Source organism: Mus caroli, unplaced genomic scaffold, assembly GCF_978045245.1.
Source record: "Mus caroli unplaced genomic scaffold, Mus_caroli_1 scaffold_18, whole genome shotgun sequence".
NCBI classification, from domain to species: Eukaryota; Metazoa; Chordata; class Mammalia; order Rodentia; family Muridae; genus Mus; species Mus caroli.
In genome coordinates this window covers 28,429,899-28,457,821 of record NW_028227273.1, presented here as the reverse complement: position 1 = coordinate 28,457,821, position 27,923 = coordinate 28,429,899, and the positions used below count along the sequence as shown (strand labels likewise).

The 27,923-nt window shown below is 46.5% G+C and overlaps 1 protein-coding gene across 1 annotated transcript; it reads right to left on the bottom strand.

Annotated features, from left to right (window-relative positions):
- Positions 1-2,053: 2,053 nt before the first annotated feature.
- Positions 2,054-27,386, bottom strand: Rab12 (RAB12, member RAS oncogene family). The gene is made up of 6 exons (XM_021149087.3): positions 27,005-27,386; positions 13,673-13,733; positions 7,722-7,860; positions 5,516-5,605; positions 4,817-4,921; positions 2,054-3,352 (listed from the first exon to the last, which is right to left on the bottom strand). The coding sequence occupies exons 1-6, from the start codon at positions 27,369-27,371 to the stop codon at positions 3,239-3,241; spliced, it is 876 nt and encodes a 291-aa protein (XP_021004746.2). The 5' UTR covers positions 27,372-27,386; the 3' UTR covers positions 2,054-3,238.
- Positions 27,387-27,923: the final 537 nt, after the last annotated feature.

The window sequence follows — 27,923 nt, the reverse complement described above, 5'->3', positions numbered from 1 at the left end:
GTTCAATTCCAGCACCCCCCACAGCAGCTCACAACTGTCTGTAACTCCAGGTCTATGGGATCCCCATCTTTTATGCCTCAGGGAGCAGATAACACATGCTGGCAAAGTACACAAAACAAAGATTGTTCTTATTGATGTGTATGCCTGTGTGAATTATGTGTACCATTGTGTATGTGTACCATATGTATGTACCTGTGTGAACCATATCGATACAGAGATCCCTTCAGAGATCAGAAAACCTAGGAGACCCTGGAATTGGGGATTACAGGCAGCTGTGGACTATGAGGTGATAGGAACCAAATTCAGAGCAGTAAGCACTCTTTTCTCTCCTTTCTTCTTCTTCTTTTTTTTTTCTTCTTCTTCTTCTTTTTTTCTTCTTCTTCTTCTTCTTCTTCTTCTTCTTCTTCTTCTTCTTCTTCTTCTTCTTCTTCTTCTTCTTCTTCTTCTTCTTCTTCCTTCTTCTTCTTCCTTCTTCCTCCTCCTCCTCCCCCTCCTCCTCTTCCTCCTCCTTCTTCTTGGTTTTTCTGAGACAGGGTTTCTCTGTGTAACCCTTGCTGTCCTGGAACTCACTCTGTAGACCAGGCTGGCCTCGAACTCAGAAATCCACCTGCCTCTGCTTCCCGAGTGCTGAGACTAAAGGCGTGCACCACCATGCCCAGCTAGCAGTAAGCACTCTTAATCAGAGATATTTGTCCAACTGTTGGCTTTCTTTTTCAAGATAAGGCCTTGTAACTCATGTGCCTCTGCACCTCTGCTCCCTGACTGTAGGATTTACCTACTGGTGCGTGTGCTGCCACACCTGGCGCCCACTGAGAATGTGAACACTGCACACCTGCAAGCAGTCAGTACAGGTTGGTGGCCCTAGGAAGAGGGTGCCCCCAGGATTCCTGCAAGATGGGGCTCTTAGGAGCTCAGGGTAGCCAGATGGGTACAAAGACTGCTGTGTGTCGGATGGCCTGGCAGAAGGAGAGCAAGGATCACAGATGCTCACACACCGAGGCTGGGGTCCCACAGATGGGTTCCACCATCGGAGCCAACATGGCAACCAAGTCCCTTCCTTCCGGTTCTCAAGTTCCTTGTGTTTCTCATCGGGTTTCAACAGGAAGAGGCAGAGGATGGCAAGTATGGCTTCATCACAGACCCAGTATGCAAGAACAGAGTGGGCGTGGAGGTGACTAACTGTAGACTACGGTGCACTTGCAAAAGTCCTTTCAGAACTCTATATGTCAATGTGTCCAGACTGTATTTGGTGCAGGAGCTCAGTATCTCAAAGCACATTCTTTGCATGACACGACCCCTAACATCCATCTCCACAGCCTTATATCTTCTCCATCAACACTCCACCCATTCCACCCTGGCTCTCAGCCCCTCCTCCATCCCCATCATCCTCCCCACCCATTTCACCTTGGCTCTTAGCCCCGCCCTCTTCACGGAGCCAATAATCATGGGCCCATCTATGAATTTCAGGACAATACCTCAGAGTGGAATTATATCGTAGTCATTCTGTAATTGGCTCATTTTACTTAGGGTGACCATGTTAGGGTTTTTACACTCTACCATTGCACAACAGCATACTGTGGACCGACTTTGGCTTAGCAAACATATTTTTGGGGGTTACGATCCAAGACTGTTGTGCAGTTATGGTTGCTGTGGATGCGCTAGGTAGACCACGCTGGCTGTGATCTTGTGGTCTTTCTGCCACTGCCTCCTGAACAGTACTCACTGTTTCTGAATCAGTGTGCTTCCCCACTGTTTCATTGATAGCCACGGGGTTTTATTAACTCTCGACTACTGTGAAGACTGACGCTGTGGGCACTGCTGGAAGAGTTTGTCCAATACCCGATCTGCTTCCTGAGTGCATATAGACTTAGAAACCAAGTTGCTGGATGGTATGAGAGATCCATGCGGAACCTTCTAAAGCTGCCTGAGTGTTTCCCACAGAACACAGCAATGCTTTTCTTACCGAAAAACACTCAAAAGATTAAGATGCGGAGCTCGTGAAAAAGACTGGCACGTGTAATCTATAACTGCACAAACACATGGCAAATTCAACTGTCATTCATAAATACAAAATTTTATTTGCACTTCATTAGTGTAGAAAGACCATGATGCTTCTCATAGCACAACACTCAGGACACGCCAAGTTATTCAAATACATACTTATTTACCTTGACTAAACAAAACAGTGCAGCTTAATAAAAGATATACCAAAGATAGAGTTCACAAATTCCTTATAAGACCAGGAAAAAAAAAAAAACCCTCGGGGGGGGGGGGGGGCGAAAACCAAGAAAACTTAAAGAACACAGTCTAGGCTTAATAGGAATAAGCCTCACCATCAAGGGGAGAAGTTCGTCATTACAAAGATACAGGATGTTTAGGCAAATGCATGTGTATTCTTTGATATACTAAAATGTAACTCTTAAAATCCCTTTAAACAGGATTTGTGTAGGACAGCAGTGTGATTTTAAAATCTTTTCTATAGTTTCAAAAACGCTTCTTTTTCTTTCTTTCCTTGCGATGACGGGGATTGAAGCCAGAGCCTCACGGACGCTGGACAGATGCTCAAATGCTGAGCTGCAATCCCAGCCCTTCCGTTCTTTCTCTATTGGACCTTTTCATTCTTAAAAGCAGGTCACAGCCAACGGGAAACACCCAGAGTTCTGCAGCCTCGGGACCAAGTCCAGTCCCCTATCCAGGAACCCTCTCATTACATGGCCCATGTGTGCTCTCACTGTAGCCGTGAGGGAGCTCTGCTTTGGGGCAGAGACATTCCAAACCTTGAGGTGCCATGTGGGGAAAGCCCATAAATAAAGAAAAGGTGGCTGTCATGTCTTCCTTTTCAAAAAACTTCAGTTTTGTAGATTTTCGTTGAAACAGCAAGCGAAGCACCAGGTCCTCTCTTCTCATCGGAGCGTCTGCCTTGTAGTGTAATTAACAAGGACATTTATAGTACTCAGGAAATATTACATCTTTCTCCTCTCCCAGTCTTCGTATTAGAAGTACTACGCCTCCCAGTGTGCTACACTAGACACTGGGGTAATGAGGAAATATAATTTGAAGGGAAGTATGTAACTTATATAACCTGACCTTACCCAGGATTGCATATTTGCATATTTACAAGTTAGTGTATAGCTGACTTGGGTTACAAAGTGCGAAAGGAAATTGTCACGTGATTGTAGTGCAGAACAGAACGTTTCCCCCTTCTAGGAATCGCTTGCACCATCTCCAAAGTAGCAAATCAACAGCATCGGACGTGTGGTCTGGGAGGAGGCAGCTCTGGTGGGATCTCAGGCTCTGGTTGTAGAGAAAGGATGCTATTGGATAACTCGTTTCTCAAAACATCAAGAGGCATCTGGAGGACAGGAAGAGAGCACAGACATACCTCAGTCCTGCAAACGGCAGGTTTGTATTAAAGGGTAAACCTTTCATTCCATGTGCACGGGTGTGTTGCCTGCGTGCCACAGGCCGGTTACCCAAGGAAGCCAGGATAGGGTGTTGGATCTCTGGGAGCTGAAGTTACAGACGTTGTGAAATGCTGGGTGGGTGCTGGGAATTGAACCTGGGTCCTCTGGAAGAACAGCCAGTGTTATTAACCACTGAGCCATCTCTTCAGTCTTGGAAGTATTATTTATAAGGCTCTTTGGAAGAGGCTGGGAAGCAGCCTGGTGAGAAGTGTTTGCCCAGTATGTGTGAAAAGCCCCAAGGCTTGGTTCCTAGCAATTCGATAAAAACCACCATTTTCTTGCAGAGTCTACTATAATGAAAATTTAACATGTTACTAGTGGAAAACTGGTCCACTGTCTAAAGGAAGAAGCAACCTCCACCAGGTACATAAAAACCAGGTTCGTGGCCGGGCATGGTGGCACATGCCTTTAATCCCAGCACTGGGGAGGCAGAGGCAGGCGGATTTCTGAGTTTGAGGCTAGCCTGGTCTACAGAGTGAGTTCGAGTTCCAGGACAGCCAGGGCTACACAGAGAAACCCTATCTCGGAAAAAAACAAAAAAACCAGGTTCATTATAAACTTCTGAATCATGTCACACCTGTGAGGCTCTATGGGCTGGTCCTCCTGGGGCCTTAGTGACATGTTCAGTTAGTGCTTAACAGCACTCTGTACTGAAGGTTCTACACTGCCCGATTTAACGAAACGCTGAAGAAAAATACCTGGAAAAAAATAACTGTATCCGTAACGAACATCCACAGCTGTCATTAAGTGCCATGCACTGTGGCTGTTTTACACTGTTAGGCCATCGGTTTCAGATGGTTTCAGGGTGCCTAGAATCACCTTTCTGGTGAACATTAACTAACGGCTGGAACCGTCTCTATAGAGATGGGTTGCTGTTCAGGCAGGCTGCCCAGCATCCTCTGAAGAGAGGGCATGAGGGAAGCAAGCGGTGGCGGCTTTTCTCTAAGCCAGCAAGGCTGCGTGCTGTTCTAGGCTTCTATGTTAAACTTAACTCTTGTGGGAAGGAAGAGACAAAGAAAAGAAAAGGAAGTGTCAAATAAACAGGGAGACTGAACCCAGGGCCTTGTGACTGTTCACAGCACTACACTCTCAGTCCCAGTCTATCTATGTACACAGTACTGCCCAGAATCCAGGGCCTCAAGGATGCTAGGCAAAAGCTCTACCACTGAGCCACACTCATCTTCTTACAGTCACTAGTCCTCGTCTAAGTCACCATAGAACGTTCTATCACAAGGCAAAGCCAACAGAATGCCTATCAACCCTAAGGACTCCACAAGCCCATGTTCAAGCAACAGCTAGCTGAGCAGGTGCATCCATCCACCCACCCACCCATTTTTTTTTTTTTTTTTTACCTTTTTCAGAATATCATCAACAAGTTTCAGAAAGATCTCATCCACATTGAAATTGTCCTTGGCACTGGCTTCGCAGAAGCGCATCCCGGTTATCTGCTGTGCAAACTGAGAAGACACGTGCTTGCTTTAACCGTAAGGTGCCGCCCACGCCGTGTGGGTGTGTCAGGCTGGGCCTCTGACAAGACCACAGACCCTGTGATTTACCACGGTGGGGGAGGGGGGACTTAGGATCTGAAAAGCCCCATTTATGCTCAAATATCACGTTCACAGGGACAGCAAATTCCTTAAGTAAACAGCAATGTATATAACAGATCTCTTGAGACCTTTAAATCCCATTATGTATGTAAGAGTATAAACGTACAATGTATCTGACACTTAAAATATATCATTGTGTGACTATGATTGTATCCTTAGCAAAAGCTAAGGCAGGAGAGAAAAATATCATGAAAGCAAAATTTACAACCCTAAACACTTGTTCTGTATAAAACGCCAACTTACACAATGATACAGTATATATTAATGTGCTTTTGCCTTCTGCTTCAAAACGAACCCAAAGAAGAAAACAGAGAATGAATAATGGGAAGGTTGTGCCTGGGCACTACTGCGTGGCACCCACGGTCCTCTGGCAGCACGCGAGGGACAGTGAGTGGACACGCTGCAGAGTGTGGGTGCTGCTTGGGAGAGCCCCCACTCACGCACCTTTTCTCCTTGCTGCCTTGAGATTTCTCTGTCTGTCTCACAGTCCAGCTTATTTCCAACCAGGAGGAGCTCGGCGTCTTCTGAAGCATACTGTGGGATGTTTTTAAAGACGTTATGCACTGACAGACAAATGCAAACTCAGGGCTTGTCACCTGTTACTTCTTGTTCCTTCTCTCCCACTGTCTCCTGGGGGTGGACAGGGCTCACAGTGGTTTAGAAAGTACCTTCTGAGGGGCATCAAGAATGACCATGGCCTTGGTCTTGGCCCCAGCCACTCTTAAGACTGTTAAGGAAATGATTAAAAATGACAGGCACAAGGATGCCAAGAACTGTAAAAAAAAAAAATCAAAACATCAAAAATTGGGTAGAGTGAAGCACAGTGCATACAAACAAGCAAGGCCCCTCCCTTCTGCTCTGGAACACCAAGCGACATGGGAAGGCCCTCCTGTAGAAAAACTGGTGATGTATCCTGGCTATAATGAAGTTAGGGTAAACTCTACACTTAGGAAAATTAAGCGATATCTGCAAGAATGTAAAAAAAAAAAAGTAGGTACAACAGATCTCTCACTTTAAACAATGTTAGTATCTCTTGAATAATTCCCTTCTGTGTACTTCTAAAACATCATTTGAAGTGACTACATGGGAAGAATCTGGGGACCACAGCCAAAGTACTCTGGAGGCTAGGTGAGGGGGTGGGAGGGAGCAGGAGCGCCGGCCTGACTGGATGGCACATGGGACAGCCTGGCCCAGGGCGAGCAGTCCAGAAATGATAGGTCTTAATGGCCTTGGTTGTGTACACCTTTAATCCCAGCACTTAGGAGGTGGAGGAGGAGGCGGAGGCGGAGGTAGGCAGAACTCTCAGTTGAAGGGCAACCAGGGAGGATTTTCTTTTCGTTATATTTGTGTTGTGTGTGTGCATGCGTGCTGTACGGCATGTATGATGTGGAGGTCAGAGGACAACCAGCAGCTTAGCAGTAAGCATCTTTACCAACCACGCCCTCTCACCAGCCCCAGCATGATGGTTACCTGTCATTTTTTTTTTTTTCAGGGATTTGAAGATTTTTTTTTCTTTTTTAAAAACCCTGACTCTTGACTTGGGCCTATGTACAAGTCTGATGGATGGGCTTTTGACATCATCGTCCCCATCGGATGAGTGCCTCAAGGGTTAACCATTGCCACTACAGTTGAAGAGTCGCAGAGCAGACCACTGAGTCCCTCCAATCATTTCCCCACACCCTCAACCATCTGCTTCTTTATCCCATAAATATCCCTAAACCTATCCACGGGAGGTGTGTTGGGACTGAGGTCTTCCCGTTCACACCCACCCTGTCGGCAGAGCAGGTGGAAGGAGAGGCCTGTCTCTGCTCCAGTGTTTCCGGTTACTGAGATTCTCTGTGTAGCCCTGGCTGACCTGGAACTTGTCAGGTAGACCAGGCTTGTCCCAAATTCTTGGAGATCTGCCCACCTCTGCTTCCAGAGTGCTGAAATTAAAGGCACTTGCTGCCATGCCTGGCGCTCCTATTTCTCACACCCTAACATACAGTGAAGATACACACACTGAAAACTTGTAAAACCAGACGAGAACCTTTTTCCAGAAGCTGTAAGACATACAGACACAGTCAGGTCTGAAGTCAATTACACCCCCTGTTTTGTTATGTGCTTGTAACATAAAGGAATTGGAGACAAAACCTCTGAAACTGTGGTCAACTGTATACACACAGTCACATCTCAGTTCCAGCTGCTGTCTTCTAAAGGTGCATCCGCTATACACATTTCCTAGAGCAAAACACAGTTCACATTACCACGAAGATACTACTAGATTTTCTTCACTCAAAATTGAGCAAGAACTCAACATCCAGCTGAAGGGAAATGTCTTGCTCAAAAGGACCTGAAAGACATTCACCATGCTGAGGACGACTAGAACCCTGGACCACCCATGGGTGTCCACACAAACTTTCCCGTTTTAGTGTAACTCTGAGGAAGTGGCAGACAGAGCAGAAGGAGTGAGGATGGGTTTTGAAGTCAGGCAGTCCTTGGGACCGGAATGAAAGCCTGTTCTCGTTGCATGCTGGGTAATGTATTTCCCCAGTGCCCCATCAGTACGGCTTAGATGGCGTTCGGTCCACTATGGATGCTGAGTGCTCTAATCCCTTTAACAGTGAGATGCGTACAGGCTGAAGGCCACAACAGGGAAGGCGATGCTTACCTTATCGATCATCTTCATCCACTTTGGCAAGTCATCGAACGTCTCCTTCTTGGTGATGTCATATACGAGTATGATCCCCTTGGCACTTCTGTAATAGGCTGAGGTAATGCTGTTAAATCGCTCCTGCCCTGCTGTGTCCCTAGGAAACAGTAGTAAAAATCAGTTCTCAAACCACCCAGGTAGCCAACTCCATCTTCTAGTGCAAACACTTGTTGTGCACTTCTGCACCTTGGTCGGGGCACAGGATTCGGGGATGTTCTCCTCTGAGCCTTACAGGTGGACCAGGAGAAGGTCGGGCTGATCTACACCATTAGGAGACACACGATGTATTTGTGTATGGATTAACAGCTAAATTGCACAAATGGAGACAGATTACCCACTGAGATGAACAACCTTTCCAGCCTACCATGCTCCATCCAAAAGCCACAACAGGGATGTCAGGACATCAAAACTTGGGGTCATGCCTGTCTTTAAAACAACGGGGAGACGCAGAACTAACAAACGCCCTCAGTTCCCACTCCCCAGCGAAGCTCACCCTCTGACCTGCTTTTGGTGCCTGGCTCTGAATGCCTGGGGCAGGAAAAACAGTCCTTAGAGTGAATATTCTGCACTTCCCAAATACTCAGCTATTTTCTACTCCTCAAAGCTACTATACACTAGACCGCGTCAACCACACATGACCCACCTAGCAGCAGGGCAAGAGAAATGTTGATTCCATTCAACGGGTTATCAGCTAACTACCTACTGCACATCAGTACAGAGCCACTTTATTTAAAATGTTAAGTATTTGTTTATTTTATTTGTGTGAGTGTTTTACTGCAAGTGTGTATATGGACACTGTATGTGCCTGGTACCTGTGGAGGTCAAAGGAAGGCATTGGGTCCCTTGGAACTGGAGCCAGGGATGGCTGACAGCCACCATTTGGGTTCTGGGAACCCAACCTGGTTCCTTTGCAAGAGCAACAAGTGATCTTAACTGCAGAGCTGTCTCTCTATCTTCTACAAAGGATCCATGAGAAAATCCATGGATTTTCACGGGCTCACGGGCTCGCGCTCTCTCTCTCTCTCTCTCTCTCTCTCTCTCTCTCTCTCTCTCTCTCTCTCTCTCTCTCTCTCTCTCTCTCTCTCTCTTCCCCTCCGGGAAGAGGAGTTTTCATTGTAATGATAAAGAGCTCATTGCTAGGCTGTCATGGGGTCTTATTCTCATTTTTGTCTTTGCTTCTGGTACAAGGTGAAAAATTCCTGAAATTCTATTTTTCCAGTTTGGTAATACAATATTTAAAAAGATTTATTGCTAATTATGTGCATGTATGTGTACACTGTCTGTCTGTGAACCTGAATGTGATGCCTGAGGCTTTAGATCCCATGGGGGTAGAGTTACAGGTCTGTGTGCCTCAACCTTGGAGAAAGGAACCAGACTGTGGGTCCTCTGGGAGAGCAGTGACAGCGGGGCACAGTGACAAACACCTTCACTCCCAGAACTGGGAAGGCAAAGGCAGCTGGATCTCTCAGTTTTAGGCCAGCCTGGTCTACAGAGGGAGTTCCAGGGCATATGAGATCCTTTCTCAAAACAACAATGACAACAACAACAGAGCAGTGTGTGCTTGTGTAACTTCTGAGCCATCTTTCCAGCCCTGGTTCAAAGATTCTTTTTGCTGTCTAATACAGTCACGTAAGTGGCACTAATTGGCAGGACAGGGAACCAACTTTACTATGAATTTTTCCACCTCTTCCAAGCAGAGGACTAAGGGAAACGTGAGGGCATCCTTAATGCCAGTTGAGACAAAATTCCCCTCCAGTGATGACTGGGCCAATGGATAAAATGATGTGGTCTGCCAACCAACCTGTCAATCCTATGTTGTCTCAAAAGTAGGAGACACATTTCAAAGGCTTCAGGTCTATTTCATCACAGTAACTTGAGATAGCTCAGCAGTGAAGACGCACACTGTTCTTACAGAGGGCCCAGGTTTGGTTCCCAATACTCATATCAGGTGGCTCTCAAGTGCCTATAATCATAGCTCCAGGGGACCAGACACCTTCTGCTGAACTGCACAGGCATCTGCCCTCATATATACATATCCACACAAGCATATATATATATATATATATATATATATATATATATATTCACATACATGTTTTTATATGTATATATGCACAAAATTCAAGAAACTACATACTCCTGGGCACATTTTGTTTTAGTGACACACAGAGTAGAAATACTTAAGTAGTGAGAAAAAAAATGGTGCTTTAAACACAATCAAGGAATTAGAAAGGTGGCAGAGACAATATGTGATCTTACACCGAGACAGACAGCCCAAGCTTGGGGATTCTCAATGTGTAGGACTCTTCAGTTCAGTATTTTCTTTCTTTCTTTCTTTCTTTCTTTCTTTCTTTCTTTCTTTCTTTCTTTCTTTCTTTCTTTCTTTCTTTAAAGATTTATTTATTGATTATATGTAAGTATACTGTAGCTGTCTTCAGACACTCCAGAAGAGGGAGTCAGATCTCGTTACAGATGGTTGTGAGCCACCATGAGGTTGCTGGGATTTGTACTTTGGACCTTTGGAAGAGCAGTCGTGTGCTCTTACCCACTGAGCCATCTCACCAGCCCCCAGTATTTTCATTAGGATGAATTATCAAGAAGAATCTTCACTGGGGAGGCAGAGGCAGGCGGATTTCTGAGTTCGAGGCCAGCCTGGTCTACAAAGTGAGCTCCAGGACAGCCAGGGCTACACAGAGAAACCCTGTCTCGAAAAACCAAAAAAAAAAAAAAAGAAGAATCTTAATTGTTTACAGCTCCTCTGTGGCAACCGGGGAGGGAAAGCTCTGTCCTATGCACCCACTGTCCTGCTCCAGCTGGTGACAGAATGGCAGAGAAGACAACATACAAAAGATTCACAACAACAGCCCGGGGTCTGCCCTGGACTCTGCACTCCAAACAGCAGATGCTGAGTCCCCTCAGTCTAAAAGTCCAAATGTTCTAAGACCTTTCTGGGTGCCAGCTTGGCAGTGTCACACATGAGAAATTCCACACGTGACTTCAAAAGACGCAGGCACACTAGAGATAGTGCGTAAGACTATCTGTCTCCGAGCTTCCTGTTTAGACTTGGGACCCACATCCAAGTCATTTTCATTGTACCTAAGCAAATATTTTACAAATCCCAGACATTAGTGGTTTCAAGGATTTCAGATGAGTGTATCTGATCTCTACTTTTATCAAAGAAATAATAAAAGAGGAGCCTGACACCTGTGCTCTCTGCAAAATGAGGGGAAAAAAATGATTTCAATCACTGGGCTATTCCTCTGGCTCACCTTTTATCTTTTAAATAAAACATTTCAGAAGAAAGTCATTTGAGTATGGCATGATTAATCAGATAGCTGGTCTATTATAGAAATAAGATTCACTCTGGAAATCTCTTCAGGAAAAAGAGGTTACGATGAACTGTTAACTTGCTCAGTCAGGCTGAACAGCACCCAGGGCACTGGTGAGTTACACGGCCTCCTGGAAGGGGAGGTCTGCAGAGAGGATGAGCGAACAGTAAGCGCAGTACTGAACAAGTGACAGTGGGCTGGGCACTCTGCCTGAATAAAGCCAGGAGCAAGGAGAAGGCGGGAGCTGAGTGCCAGCCAACATTCACATTCTGTTCCTGGGCTGCTGAGATGGGAGCAGGCAGCCTCTGGCTTCTGCCTCGAGTCCTTTCCACTGTGAAGGCTGTACCTCCTTAAACCGCAAGCCGGGACAGAGCAGCCTTCTGTAAGCTGCTCCCCTTAGGTACTTTTTGACGAGAAGGAGGAGCTTCCTAACCCAGCACTGGGATAATCCAACCCAAGTGTGCCATCAGCTTTTCAGTAAACCCAGACCACACCACCACTCTTCCCCATTGACTGCCACCGGTGTCCTGTCCATGGCCTAGACATTTACAGGCTGGCAGAGGGCAGTTTCTGGGCACTGCTTTCCCATCTAAGAGAAAAGTGTTCTGAGAACCCCACGTGGCTGAATACACACAACCAACTTCATGGACCAAGCTTCCATAAGGGAAGCCAGGAACTGATCAGACCCAAAGACACTGTAAGAGAGGCCATAACCAACAAAAGGAACTATTCAGATATAGCTTTTTTTCTTTTTCTTTAAAAAAAAAAAAGGCAACCCTTTTCTAACTATGTATACCTGTGAGTGTGCCCTTGGAGGCCACAGGGTGTTGCATGCTCTAGAGCTGGAACTACAGGCAGTTGTGAGTGAGCCCTGCAGTGTAGGTGTGGGGACCCAAACTCAGGTCCTTCACCAGCGCATAGCTGCTCTTAACTGTCGAGACATCTCTCCAGCCCCAGGATATAGTCTGCCCGTCACCCACTCAAACCAGCTGCCACACATTCTAATATTAGCTCCATCACTCTTCTCAGGACAAAGAACAACGGCCACAGACGCTAGTCACAAAGGTGGACATGTCCTGAACCCTTCAAAAGCTGTCTTGAAGGAGCTTGCTTGTGTCAGAGATTAAAATTCTATGTATATGGGTGTTTTTCCTGCATGTATAGGTGTGTAGTAAGTATATGCTTAGGGTCCAAGGAGGTCAGAAGAAGGTGTTGGATCCCTGGGACTGGAGTTACAGATAGTTGTGAGCTATCCTATGGGTTCTGGGAATCAAACCCTGATCCTTTGGAAGAGCAGCCAGTGGACTTAACCGCTAAGCATTCTCTCTCTTCAGGCCATGAAAGATAATCTGGCAGACAGCAACGAACTATACAAAGATTGTTACCTTGTTTGTGGACTAGTGTAACAAATACTTATTTTTTTGCTATCTAAGTATTTAGGCAAAACTGTTAGAAACAAAACCATAAAACCCGAGAAGCCCTTATGTGGGTCACACAGTTGCAGATGACCAAATGAAAGTGATTACCTCAGGACGCCAGTTGAGCAAGGCTGGCTTGGCTGCAGCTGTGCCCCAGACAAGGACATGGATGAAGGATGGAGACATGCCACTAACATTCAAGCGTTAGATGACCGGTGATAGCACAGATGTGGCAGCGATTAACGCAGATGAAAGCACACACACAGACGGTGGACAGACAGTCAGAGCTGAGGGCGACCTGCCAAGAGGAGTTAGTAAGCTGAGTGTGCCAGCCCAGTGTCTTGAGAACCACAATGCATTCTTCAAACCACTGAGCTGAGCAGGGCCACCACTAAAGCACACAGGCCAGACCCTGCCCTTTCTTCCACAGAGCTGACCAGGAACATCAGTTGGGTACTTCTAGCTGTCACTGTGGGTTGTTAATAGGGAAGAGAAAGATTTAAGCATCAACTACAGTTAAAACACTGCTGGCCTGGCTTCTTTTTTCCTAGGCTGAACTGAGAGAGTCTTCTCTCATTTGGATGGGGTTTCTGGGTCCCCCTCTGGTACACAGAAGAGGCCCCAGTTACATAGCACCCACAAGTGGGCAAGAAAGGGCACGCTTGCCACACCTTGTCCACACTGTAGCAGCATAAGGGCCCCGAGCTGCTTGTGTAGGTGATGTGTGTCCCCCACCTGACAATATGGTTACGAACATACATACTGGTATCTTTTGAAGAGCATGCAGTAATTTACAAACACAAAGACAAGCTTTCCCCCGCAGCAGTGCTGTGGGTGGAAGCTAGGGCCTTGTACATGCCAAGCAAAGAGGTCTAGCACTGAGCTGCATGCTGAGTGTGAGGCCAATGATGAAGCACCCGGTTCAATGATGGAGTTTGGAGACATGTCCATGGTTGGAAAACACAGGGAGAGAGCCTCCCGCAGCTCACCCCAGGTGCAAAGGAAGTGTGAAGGGAGGAGCGGCTCCCGGGAAGTGCTCTTCTTCTGATTTTAAAGGGAGTGAAGGGAAGTGGGCAGGTGAGAGGGCTCAGGGTTCGGCTTAGTGGCCAAGCGTGTAGACTGCTAAACATACAGGGCATGACTGGGACACACTGCTACTTACCAGATCTGTAATCTAATTTTCTTCCCTCTTAGTTCTACAGTCTTGATTTTAAAGTCAACACCTGCAGAGAAAACAAATGACTATGAAGCAAAGCAATAAAGATACAGTGTATCAAAGAGCCCTTCTTGGGTGTAGAGGAAACCAATGAATATAAGCAAACCAAGAGAGACACAGTGAGACTCGGTGTATCAAGGAGACCTTCTTATGTGTGCCCCTCAGAAAAACGGAAAGAATCGGTATCCCCAAAATTCCAAAGTGAGAGGGTCGAGGGTGCCCTGGCCTCAGTGTGCAGAGGCCTGCTGCTCCACGGCTTTTTCGAGCTCCACACGCAGCCTGTTATAGCTAATTTATGACTCCTGATTCCAACAGCCTTTGTTTGAATCTAGAAGTTACTATTAATATTAACATCGTTAGCCCTCCCGAGTGATGGTCGGTGTGTGCATGACTCAGTACATCTCAGAGGAACAAACTGCTATAAAACTGTGTATAGTAAGCCAGGTTATGCGGGCAGCCTGGACTCCTAGCCTCTCAGGAGGCTGAGGTGTGGTGTACTTGAGACAAGCTGGGTAACAAAGTAAGACTTCAGCACGAAAAAGAAATCTACTCATCTGATAAGCATATTCGATTTTAATTTTTATTCATTTTTAATATCGCAACCAAACTATCGCATATATTTTTTTCGTTTTAAAGACAGACCTGTAAGCTTCAAATAAATTCCAAAAAAAAAAATCCAAGTTTTCATTTGTGTAATCTCATCTAATTATCTTTTATAGTTATAGAAAAAAAATATTTGAAGCCATACTTTTAAAAAAACATAATATTTACAAATAGAGAGATGAGATGCTCGTTGACTATAAGCACTGGAAACATTTCCTTTCTGGGTCTACTCCCCAGCTGCCTGCCAGGGCCCAGACGGACCATCCCAGGCAGCAGAATGCGCAGGTGGGGCGCAGCAGTGTCTCTGCCTGTCCTCTCTGCTCATCCATTTTGGATCTGAGCAGCATTGGTCAGATGACATCTGAGATGAACAGACAGACATGTGACTGGCTTTAAAATTAGCAACACAAGATGTGTTTATAAGCCTGAGTGTTTATAAGCCTGAGCCGTGGACAGTCCTTAGATATATGACACAGGAGTTCCAAAAATATAAAACGTCACAGTAGAACAAAGGAGACAAGTCTCCTGTATTTCAGTTCTTCTTCTTTTTAAATGCTTGTTCTTTGTGTTTTGTTTGAATCAGGACCTCTCTTTACAGCCCTGGCTTCCCTGGAACTCACTCTGCACACCAGGCTGGCCTGGAACTTACAGACCCTCCCGGCTGGGATAAAGGGTGTGCCCCACCACACCAGGCACATTTCAATTAGTAATTCTTTACACCAGACTGGCAAGGCTGATTAACATAACCTCACTTTTAATTCTCCAGCTGATTGCTTCCCAAAGTCAACTGGTTCCCAGGAGCAGGTCTGAGCAGTTCATGGCCTTGAGACTCACTTGAGGTGGCAGCTCCTTAGAGCAACACTTTGGAGGCAAGACCACACTGCTGCTCCGACTAGTCAAAGGCACATCTTGGTGACAAACCACTGTCCTTTTTTTTTTTTTTTTTTTAAGATTTACTTATTTATTTTCTATGAATACACTGTAGCCGTTTTCAGACAAATCTAGAAGAGGGCATCATCTCCCATAACAGATGGTTGTGAGCCACCAGGTGGTTGCTGGGATTTGAACTCAGGACCTCTGGAAGAGCAGTGTTCTTAACCGCTGAGCCATCTCTCCAGCCTGTAATTTAATTTTTAAAAAATGAAATAAAACAGTCATGGCACCTTGCATTTGATCTGTAATTCACATTACACACTTTCAGGTTACGATTGTAAGGACAGTGGTTTGTTGGGAGCTGGAGAGATGGCTCAGTGGTTAAGAACACTGACTGCTCTTCCAGAGGTCCTGAGTTCAATTCCCAGCAACCACCTGGTGGCTCACAACCGTCTGTAATGGGACCTGATGCCCTCTTCTGGTGTCCATGAAGACAGAGTACATAAGTAAATAAATCTTTAAAAAATTACTTACTTACTATTTATTGTGTTTGTGGCATGTGAGAGTGGGCAAGGGGTGGGGGTCAGAGGACATTTGCAGGAGTTCACTTTCTGTACAGCGTGGATACCAAGGGGCAGGTCATCAGCCTCCAAGGCGGGGGCCCTTAGACAGACACCCTGCCAGCCTCTTTGATTTCACTTTACCCCCAACTTCAAATGAATTTGTTTTCAGAATCTGAGTTAAGGGAGAGGTAACATTTGTAAATTTGTTCTTTTACTGAAGAGAATTGGCCAGTGACATCATCTCTCCCGAGCTCTGCTTCCAGTTGACTGACAGAACCCTTTACATGGCCAGTGTGGGCCATCTGTGTCCTGAGGACAGAGTTTTCTCTGCTACATCATGCTGGGCCTGAACGTGCTCCCCACTCCTTCTCAACTAGCTTGAAAAACCTGCCTGTTTTAGCAGGCCTCCACAAGGGTCATGTCTCTAACCACGAAGCTTAATGAACGAAGAAAAGGACCAGGCATTAGTACTCGGAATGAAGAAGCGGGCCTGGGTATCATCAGATACTAAACAGGACAAGGAACCTGCTCAGCCACTGAGAAGAACCGAGTGTGTGCACTGAGGAATCACAACACAACTACACTGTAACCTCAACACAAGAGTCCCGGTGCAGGTAAGTGGCTAAATCTCTAAGTGTATGAACCAGGGCCGAAATGTGGCTAAGGGCGGCTGTTGTTCTCAAAGAGGAGGACCCAGGTTCAGTTCCCAGCACACACATGGCAGCTCACAACTCCAGTTGTGACTCCAGTTCCAGGAGATCTGATGCCTTCTTGTGACCCCGGCAAGAGCTGTGTGCACATGATGTGCTGCAGGCAAAACCACTCATGGCCTAGAATAAGTAAATCTAAAAAAAAAAAAAAAAAAAAAACCAAACTCAAAACAAAAAAAACCCAAGTCTATAAATGGAAACAGCTCATTAAAACTATTCCTCTCCAAAATGAATAAATAAATAAGTGAATGGATGAATGCAAGAGCTGGGTGAAGCACCTCTTTACCCCATGTGTAGATCTCTATGAGTTTGAGGCCAGCCTGGTGTCCAGAGTGAGTTCCAGGACAGCCAAAGAAACACAAAGAAACCCTGCCTTGAAAAACCAAAAGTAAATAAATAAATAAATAAACAAACAAACAAACAAAACTGTCCCCTTTAAATAAAATAGCCTGCACTGTATCTAACAACAGCTCCAAGTAGCTTGTAATGACTGGAAACTCAGTCCAACCTATGACTTGGACACACATCTTTGTATTAATACACGTCTATATTATCGGACCTGTCTGAAAACCTCACCTCCCAAGTATAAACGGCTTCATGTCGTACATCTGCAGCAGCTGTGAGCCACAGAAATGCTAACGGTCCTTAATGAATCATAGCAAGCCATCAACAGTCTCAACTGTTTACAGGAGCTTTAGGGACAGTCAGTGGAGATAGGAGTGGAGAACTGCATACTCAAGGGGTGAAGAGCCTGTCACCCTGTTGAAAACAGTTTCTCAGAGGTGGCCTCCTCCTCCTCCTCCTCTTCAGATTTATCTATTTATTTATTTGAGTACACTGTAGTTGTACAAATGGTTGTGAGTCATCATGTGGCATTGAACTCAGGACCTCTGCTCGCTCAGGTCAACACTCACTCCGGCCCAAAGATTTACTTATTATATGTAAGTTCACTGTAGCTGTCTTCAGACATACCATAAGAGGGTGTCAGATCTCATTAGATGGTTGTGAGCCACCATGTGGTTGCTGGGATTTGAACCTGGGACCTTCAGAAGAGCCGTCAGTGCTCTTAACCACTCAGCCACCTCTCCAGCCCTCTCAGAGGCTTCCTGATTAGCAGGCAAGCAACATTCCTCACTACCCTTTGGGTTAATGGGGACAGTCCCTGCCCCCGAAGCTGGGTCACACTGACCCACATTAACACACCGTGCACTTGGCAACAAAGTGCCTTCCCCTGCCATGTACTCTTAGAGAACCTTCTTGTCTGCCCAGAAACCTTTTAAATCCTAGATTTCCCAGGGAAGTTTCCCTGACCACACCTACCCGCTTCTACCCCATTCCTGGCACTCTTCTGGCCTTTCTTTGCTGGTCTCACCCATAGGCTGCACATTTCCCAGTTACCCACCATCCTTGGCTTCCTGCCCAGGCTCACAGTCGGCCTCTCTACTCCACTAAATGTGGTGAATTCAAGGAGAAACGCTGACTAACAGGACAAATGAGCGATAGCCAGGACTGACCAGTTTGTTTGCTTGTTTGTTTGTTTTTAAAGAGGCAAAGGAGACAGATGTGAAATGGCAGCAGCAGATAGGAACACCTGTGCTCCCATGTGTGTGTGTGTGTGTGTGTGGGAGTAAGATACATTTTACTTCCTATGTAACTGTATAGAACACAGGCAGCTTGACTTAAGACTGCACACACTCAGCCCAGTGATCACTATGGTAACAAATTACTTACCCCATCATTTTGCATGGAGTGGTCAGCCCCTAAGCAGATTACTCTGGTAACAGGGACCCACATTTAAGCTTCCAGTTGTTTAGAAATCTTCCGAAACTAGTTTAACAATGTTTCCAGAAAGGACTCAGCTTACAGGGTAAGGCTCCCCATCACCAATGCCAGTGTGTGGTCTCTGAGGGACTGTGACTCAGGCTCAACCTTCATTTGTTTTAATAGCAATGACAGTCATATTTAGTGCCTCATCCCCAAAGCTCATGGCAGCCCAGTCAGGTGGGCACTGTCATGTCATCCCGCAGGGGACACACCGGACAGAGACTGGAGGAGTAACTGACGGACCACATGCTTACACAACTGCAGAATCCCGATTCAAGTTCGCACTTGTGTGCACAATGCAAGGTTGTTATGTGATCAGATGGCTGAGAAGGTGTGTGTTGTGTTCTGTAAATGGCCCATTAGCATCACATCATGTCAGGAGACCTGACCCTCACGTTGCTTCCTTCTGGATGGTCTTTCATAGCCTAAGGAATTGGTTGCCTAGGAAGGCCAGGAGGGAAAAACATTTTCAAAACATTGTTGCTTTTTCTGAGCCCTAAGAAGTTACAAAATAAGCCGGGCGTGGCGCACGCCTTTAATCCCAGCACTCGGGAGGCAGAGGCAGGCGGATTTCTGAGTTCGAGGCCAGCCTGGTCTACAAAGTGAGTTCCAGGACAGCCAGAGCTATACAGAGAAACCCTGTCTCGAAAAACCAAAAAAAAAAAAAAAAAAAGAAGTTACAAAATGAAAACAGCAGAAATACACAGACTCCTCTTTCTTCACATTTCTTTCCTGCCTGAAGAAGAAACAACACTGGGGCGCAAGTCTTTGATAACAAGCAGCCTCCCAGCTTCCCCGTCCAGTAGATCACCTTGCTTCTCTGCCAACCCAAGACCTCAGCTTGTCCCAGACCGCAGTGGACTTTACCCGACATTAACACAGCTATGGAGTCCCAGGCTCTGACACAGGTCTCCACGTAAAATGGCTGTGACACTATAGCTCCGGCAAAGTACTTATACCAACGATGTCAGCCACTTTGAACATTAGATCCCTGCACTGGCACTGAGAGTAAGAGATGTGTCAAGACTGGGTGAGAGGCGCCGAGTGTGTGACAGACAGCTCTACTATTGTTGAAGGAAATGTGCCTCCTGCCCAAGCTGTGTGGCCTATGAAGAGTAAGGGTGAGCTAAGCCTGCTCACCATGAAGGAGAGCGATGAGTATAGCTGCCTCCAGAGCTGCACGTTAACATTGTTATCAACCCCAGAAACTATCTTCTGTGTGAAGTCTCATAGCTTTGGCTGACTTTTCTTCCCTACGCTGTGTTACTGTGAGGATTCAGGAAAACTAAAAATAATATTCTAATTATGAAATCTTGTGATCATTTCTGAGAAAGACACCATTAAAGAGCACAACGGGGATGAGGGAGGGCTAGACAGATGGCTCAGTGGTTTAAGAGCACAGGCTGCTCTCAAAGAGGATCTAGGTTTGGTTCCCAGCATCTACGTGGGAATTTGCAACCATTGGCAACTTCACTTCAAGGAGACCTGCGTCAGCTTTTTCTGGCCTCCGAGGATATTGCACACATGTGCTGCAGAGACATACTTGCAGGCAAAACTCCCCCACACATAAAATAAATCTTTAAAAAGGGGGAGGGGAGTTGTAAACGGACCATGCTCCATCACAGACGCTCTCTGGGCTATGGACAGCACAGGTCCATCTGCAGCTCTGCCTTCCCTTTCATTCTGGCCTTGACAAAAGCAGACCCCGCAGTCCCACACATGAGGAGAACACACTGCCACAAGAACCAATAGCCAGAGACACAGCATAGGGCAGGGGAGGGGATTGCTGAATGGCCACGCCTCCTGGAGCATGCTCTGTTTTCACCGAAGTATACAGGAAGAATCTCAGAAAATGGTGCTTCTCCCTTCGTTTAAGTCAAACAACTAAGAACTAATTGTCCTGGTGTTTGCTGTGTTCTAGGTCCTACTCTAAGAGGCTAATGTGTGTTATTTCATTGCCATGTATCCCTTGAGTGAACTTTATTATGCACAAGTCAAGGAAACCTGACATCAGTGGATGTCTGCTACTTTTTGCGCCATGGACCACCTTACTCCCGAGAGGAAGAAAAACGTTTATGGTAGGAAACAGCTGGGGAAAGCCAAGCGCTCAACCAGCTTTACTGCTGCCCAGTGCAGACACTGTGAGGTGGCTCTACTTCACCATGCCGGTGCCTGACACTTACTGTACCGCATACACTATGTGTGGTTCAAGGAGACAGATTTCCTGGTGGTTTCTGCATTTATAGCACTTCTATGGAAAACAGCATGATGAATTACCTTTCTGGGCCAGGCACCTAAGACATGGTACCACGCTTATTCCTGCATTGTGAGCTAGGGAGGGTAGAGGGTTCCCCCATCCCACCCTTCCATCCTTCCTTTTTGTTTTTGTTTTTTTTTTTCTTTCAAGACAGCGTTTCTCTGTGTAGCTCTGGCTGTCAGGGTACTTGCTTTGTGGACGTAGCTGGTTTCTCTGCCGCCCTCCTGAGTGAGGGATTAAAGGTGCACACCACCATGCCCGGCCTCCTCAGCCCTCTCTTCAGGTATGAGGGACCCAAGGGGAGTGAGTGGTGTGCTTTAAGGAGCATTGGTAACATGCAGAAGAGCCAGAACTGAGGACTAGCTAGCTACCTACTGAATTCTCCAGCACATGGAAAGGCCGTGGTGGCTGCAGGAATGACAAGAGCTTCTCTTTTTGAGTCAAAATTAAAAAAAAAAAAAAAAAAAAAAAGATTTTGGCTTCCAATTTTATTTTAGTTAACAACAGGAGAAAACTAACTTTTTATTTTACAAAAGCATGACCGGGGATGGTGATATCACAGGGTTTCCGGCAGAGTTCAGAGGTTTCTCCACTAAGAAGGGCTAGGAACAGGAAGACTCTCCACGCCCACCCGCCAGAGGTTGCTTGTTTTACTGCTAATAAACAGCACAAGGGTTGGGGTCAGCAGCCTGTCAGAGTCAGACTGAGGAGAACAGACAGGGAGACCTTTCAAGCCGCACATACCCTGCTCCTGTTAGGTCTGTATTGTTGCTTCCTGGCTTTCCAGGACTAAGTAACAACATAACCACACTCAAGGGTAGCGCTTCTGAATGTAGTTTTGTTTTCCACGTGTTTTTTTTTTTTCCAACATCCAAGCTATACAACAGGAAGAAAACAGGTAGATACAACCAGTTTCTTCCCCCTGGTGAAACCCAACAGCTCTCACCTCTTTCTTACACTGGATTGTCACTTTCTCTGTGACACACATCCCCTCTGAAGGGATAAGCCAGGTGTTAACTCTGTGCCCTATTTAAATGGCTCCCAGAATGGTCTGATGCAGATACACAAAACCCCTCAAAAATATCTGCTTAGTGACTACCGTATAAAGCCATGTTTTCTTTCCTGGTTCAAGCCAATGCTTTTTTGGGAACAACTTATTTGATGCCTGGGCAGTAAAACATCTCTCACCTATCATTCTCAGAGGAGCCTCTTCTCTCTTCTCCAGCCAGTTCCAGGGCTTGTAACAGACTGCTTCTGGCTGAGTCTACAGGCTGGAACAGAGGCCATCTCTACTCTGACCCCATAATAAATAGAGTCATAATAAAACTTTTCCTCTTCAGTATGAGAAGCAGAAATAAAGGGAAAGCTCTGGGGCCAAGTCTAACTTTTTTTTTTTTTTTTAATTTTCCCTATACAACTGACTCCAAAATCTACAGCCTTTCTCTGAAATATAGCTTTCAGGTAGATAGAAAGATAACCAGGTGTCACAACTTGGACATTGCACAAGCCTGTGGGCTTACACTAACCCCCTTAAATAAACCCAGTCACAGCCTATGTACTATTCCCTGTACCTGGCGACCCAAACCTCAGTTCCTCTTTCTCTCTATTCTCCCTGAGTAGTCAGGGCACATCACTCTGGCAGGGGGTGGGGTGACTCGGGAGGGAGGCCTGGCTGTTTAGGAAGGGAATTAGGGACTTTCCCCCTAGTTCTCCCTCTCCATTTAATTTTAAGTGCATGGGTGTTTTGCCTGCAGGGACTTAAGTCATTCACCAGTTTTATTTTACGGGCCCTCAATTCAGTTGTCAGTTCAAGTACTCCAGCAGGGGTGGCCTAGCCCCAGTAGCTGAGGCACACCCACCCCAGCATGAACTATAGAGGACACCCAGGAAGGTCACACAAGGACTGTGGCCCACCAGTTAGCATCCCTTCTCTAAGTACTTAGCTGTATTCTGAGACTAGGCCTCAGACCTTAGCTCAGAGGTGCTTCTCTGATGTCTTCTGAGATGTTTCCTTTTCAAAGGTGGGGCTGGGAAGCTTTAAGTATTTCGGCAGAGGTCTGAGGTCCTCAGAGGGAAATTCAAAGAGCTTTAAATTTGTTATCTGATCGTTCCTACTTCTTCATTATCATTCTCTCTGTCGCTGTCTCTGTCTCTCTCTCAGCTGGTGATAGTGGGATTTTAAAATGTACTTACTTGACAAAATAAAATAACTGATGATGCCACGGCAGTCTCTAGCATTTTTAAGGGGAAATTGTACTGTCCAGGAATAAGAGAGTTCTGGCTTAGATAACTTTACATCAATTTACTTGTGTTCCAAAAGTTTTAGAATATTTTCATATATATAATGAGATGATAGAGACTGGACTGAAGTCTAAACACAACACTTATGTTTCACATGCCTTATAAATATTGCAGGAAGGTCATTTAGTGTAGGAGTTTAGGAGAGAGTGTCTGATTGCTTAAAGCTGGAATTACAGGCAGTTCTGAACTGCCTCATGTGGGTGCCAGGAAATAAACTCTGGTCTTCTACAACAGCAGCAACACTCTTAACCATTGAACCATCTCTCCAGCCCCCAAATAAACACATTTTAATTGCTTTTAAAAAAGCTATACTTTTATTTAAACAGAAAATTTCTTTCTTATTTATTATTTTTAAGGTGCATTTTGCTTGCATGTACGTCTGTGACCACATGAATGCCTGGTGCCTGAGGAGGTGTGGGTATCGAAAATCGAACCTGAGTCCTTTGCAAGGACAAGTGCTCTTAATCACTGAGCCAAGTCTCCAGCCCTGAGCTATACTTTTTTTTTTTTAAAGATTTATTTATTTATTATATATAAGTACACTGTAGCTGTCTTTAGACACACCAGAAGAGGGCATCAGATCCCATTACAGATGGTTGTGAGACATCATGTGGTTGCTGGGATTTGAACTCAGGACCTCTGGAAGAGCAGTCAGTGCTCTTAACCACTGAGCCACCTCTCCAGCTCCCCTGAGCTATACTTTTTAAAAAGTTATTTATACTAAATGAAGGGAATACAGTACAAGGAAGACATATTCAGCACAGCTTCTATATCTTTCACCCAGAAAGTGACAATTCGAACTCACCTACCTAGGGAGTCACAGCATGTAAAGTATGTTAACAATAACACAGATATCCAGGGAAGGAAAGTGGGTCAGTATGTCAGTCATTGGCTAGGCCAGAGGTTCTCAACCTGTGGGTCAAGAACCCTTGAGGGATAAACGACCCTTTCACAGGGGTCATCCTGAATATCAGAGATCCTGCATCTCATATATTTGCAGTATGATTGATTCATAACAGTAGTAAAATTATAGTTATGAAGTAGCAACAAAAATAATTTTATGGCTGGGGGTCACCACAACATGAGGAACTGTCTTAAAGTGTCACAGCATCAGGGAGGTTGAACTACCAGTCTAGGCAAAGAGGAAACTAGGAAATCTGGCACAGGAGCCTGTGAACTTCAGCTCAGCTGGATGCCAACGTCTGTAGCAAACAATCTTTCTTTTCCTACCTTTCTACGTTCATAAAGCTGCCCCTTTATTAATTATTAATAACCAGCGCTGGCTGATTATTCCACTAATTCAATTCTGCAAATACAAATCTATTTGAAAAAAAATCACAATAATTTCCATTAAATAATTTAAACACTGTATCTTTTCACATCCTTGTGAGTTCTAGGTGTTTTAAGCCCACTATGCACTGATTATTAATCATAACAATAAAAATATCAATGTCTCACTGATTCAAACTTTACATTCATTTACCTCCACAGATCCTGTTACACAAGGTCCACAGGTGTCTGATTCCTTGTCAAAGGTGTCTTTCAGGCCCCACCTCCCCCCCTGCCCGTTCTAGCCTCTGAATGACAGGTGCCATGTGACCCATCTTGGTGGACACATGCTCCGGGACTGTGGTCTCTTCCAGAAGCAGCCTTGACCCAGTAAAAAAAAGCATCAGGGAAGACACTCCTCTTCTTTGTGGGGCTCTTTGTATTAGGCTGAGAAGGAACTAGAAAACAGGCCACAGGAAGACCTACAAGCTCTGCTCAAGCAGTAGCTACAAGGCTAATACCACACCCAGGGTCATATTTAAACAGCATTTTCTAAAGGAACTTAAGGAATGAACTTGGCTCCTCAGAGCTCAGTGGGAAGGAATCCTCTAACAAGCCCTTGGCCCCAGCCAGGAGGCTCGTGTGTTAAGTACTCTTCAGTGTCCGTGCTCCCCTTGAGCACTGTAATCTGGCGCCTGCTGGCACCACTTGCACACTGAGCCCACGCTAGGCTTCCACATTACCCCACAGGCGGCACAACACCCAACACACAGCAGGTGCTCAACAAACCACAGGCTGGCTAGAAAATAACTCAACCCAGAGGCAGGAGCTGCAGAGGCAGAGGCACCTGTTAGCATGTAGTGTCTTCAGGCTTTCCTTAAGTTATGGTCACCATCTTTCTCTGAACTCCCCACAACAAGAAACACTTACTGAAATTAATTACTTAAGGCTGGATATGAAGTAAACAAAAACATTCAAGGGAAAAATTCAACCACTCTCAGTGTGGGGAGACACCTGTATATTTGTACATATAATTATGTATGTAAGGAGGCCTGTTTCCGCTCATTTCCAGATAGTCTATGTAATTCTATGATGTCCCAAGCTAGTTTCATTTTGCCAACAAGGGGAAAGCTCATAGGGCGGGCCCATCTTTCTCAGGAGGACAGGACAGGTCTCCACGGATCCACTTCTATAAGCCCTAGGAAACCTTCCTAGAATGTAGGTGTGCTGTCCTAAAGGACAGCTCTCCCCACCCGGGTCCGTCACCTCGAGCCTTCCTAGTGCTGCAGTCCTATTTCCCTTCTACATTAAATATAACCATTAGCTTTCATTTCTGCATATGTAAGTGTGGGGCCATAAACGACTGGTAATTCTCAATTGCATTCAAGCCTACTGCACTTATGTCAGAAACAAACAAAACAATATAAGCCTCATTTCCTGGTTAATAACTCCCTGTATACTCTTAGGATCCAAGATTGGATATTTGCAGTGGGTATAATTACGTTACTGGGTTCTAATAACACATCCCCAAGACAAACATTTAAAAAAACCAAACAGGGTAGAAGGAGCATAAATATTTCCAAAATGGTCTGTTAAAAAAAAAAAAAAAGGCATGAAGGGGCATAATCAAAAAGGAAATTTAAGTCAGTGTGAAAACTGGAGGTTTAATTTTCCTGTCTAAGTACTTAGAACCGTGGTAGTTTTGTTACCCGGCAACTTACCAATTACGATCTAAAGAGAGTCCCTGAAATTCTTTCCAGAATTCTCATCTGAAAACGGGAACCATCAATGGTTACAACGGAAAATATGTGTATTAGTGTTTAGCTTTTCAAACCTCCAAGCTGAGATTTTGTTTGTTTTGAGACAGGGTCTCTCTGCATAGCCCTGGCTGGCCTGTGTAGACAGACCAGGCTGGCCTCGAACTCGGAGATCCACCTTCCTCTCCTGGGGGCTGGGATTCAAGGAGAACGCTAGAAGTTTTGACTCTCTGTCCAGTCCCTCCTGGTTACCCCCCCTTTTCTATAAGCCACCCCAAATGAGAGTTTTCCAAGTAGCTTTTCCATGGGCTCAACTGTTTCCCATAACCCCAACAAACCTCTATGGCAAGCCCTGTCAATCCAGTGTCACTAAAAACATTCCCTTGCAGTTTCAAATTCAGATCCCGAGGAAGGTAACAGGAGCGTTACCTATGGATTTCCCCGTAATTCACCGACCTCGGGTAGGTGCCGGGAAATCGCCCTTACTTTGCCCGCCTATCCACCCGGTTATTTGAGGTCAAGGATAAACACAGCTGAAATCCCTTTGCCCTACATTTGTGCACAGAACAAGAAAGAAACCCGAGTGTAGCTTTAGAGCGAACTGTCTCTGCAACAAACTTCTTTTCTGTAAACCACGAAAATAGACGGAAAATGAGAAAGCAAACCTTGGTCCATCCCTCCAGCCTGCAAAGCTGCGAGGTCCGGACCCGCTTAAGATGGTGAGTAACCCCGGGGCACTGCACTGGTGGGTGGCCTTCAGCTCTACTTTCGGTTCACAAAGCCATTTTCCTGGGCGAGCTGGAGTAACGGACCGGGAGTTTCCGCGGATGCATCACCCGAACCTCATGACCGGAGAAGGCTCCGGGAGGGACTGTCTGGGCTCCGGGGGTCCGACAGCCGCGGAAAGGCCACGGAAAAACTCGGTCTGGCCAAAAGAGAGGGTCGGGCTTCCACGGAGACCCGGGCTGTGCGCGGCTCGGATGCCAGATGTGCCCACGGCGGGTATGCCGGGGCATCCGTGGGATGATTCGTTGTGGCCCTGGGAGAGGGTCAGAGCTTCCACGGGGACAGGGACCGGGCCCCGACCTCCCCCAGGCCCACCCGCCACAGGCCCGGCGTACCCACGGTGGACTTGCAGGCCTCGCAGAACGTGTCGTCGGTGAAGCGCTCCATCAGGCTGGTCTTGCCCACGCCGCGGGAGCCGATGATGATGACCTGCAGCTTGAAGTCGGCCGGCCTGGGGGGCTGCTTCCTCCGGCGGGCCTGGCCGCCCGACAGCGCCGGGGAGACCGCGCCCAGACTGCCGCCCGCGGGCCGCCGGTGCAGCGCGGCGCTGGGATCCATGCACGCATACGGCTCGCGCTCGGGCCGCCGTCCGCGCGCCCCGGGCCCCCGCGCACCCTCCACCCGCTCCGCGCTACCGCCGCCGCCGCCGCCGCCGGGAGTCGAGGAAGGGAAGCAGCTTCTCCGCAGCAGCGGTAGCAGCATCCCGGACCGGGAGGGGCAGGAAGCGCAGGCGCGGCGCCACGCGGGACTGGAGCCCGCCCCCTGTCGGTCGGAGGACCGAGCCCTGCGCTCCGCTCCGTGGGGTGTATGTTATGTGTGGGTCGCTCTCTATCACTCCTGTTCCCTCGGCCCTCCCCCCACTCGGCGCACTTTCACTCGTGGTTTATCCTCATCCTGCACCGTTCCCAAGAACCACACACTTCTTTTTAGCAGCCCGTCCCAAACGTGTCTCAAAGTGCATATAGCCTGTGATCATCTTCCAGAATTTAGGGTGTTTGGGTTCTGGGGGTCTACGGTCTGGCCCACGCGGGGTTAGGGTGTAAACGCCACTTTGGAGGAAGCCCACGTACCCTGGCAGGGCGGTACCTCTGCGTGCACTTTTCCTGTGGGGCCCCGAGGAATCAGCTATCTTAAATGGATTGCTGTCTTCCTCAGTTCGTAAAATTCAGTAAGTGACATGCACCTTAGGGGAAGCCAGCAGGTAAAACCTCAGATGACAAGCGACCTAAACTCCGAAGGTTTAGGTATTGACGT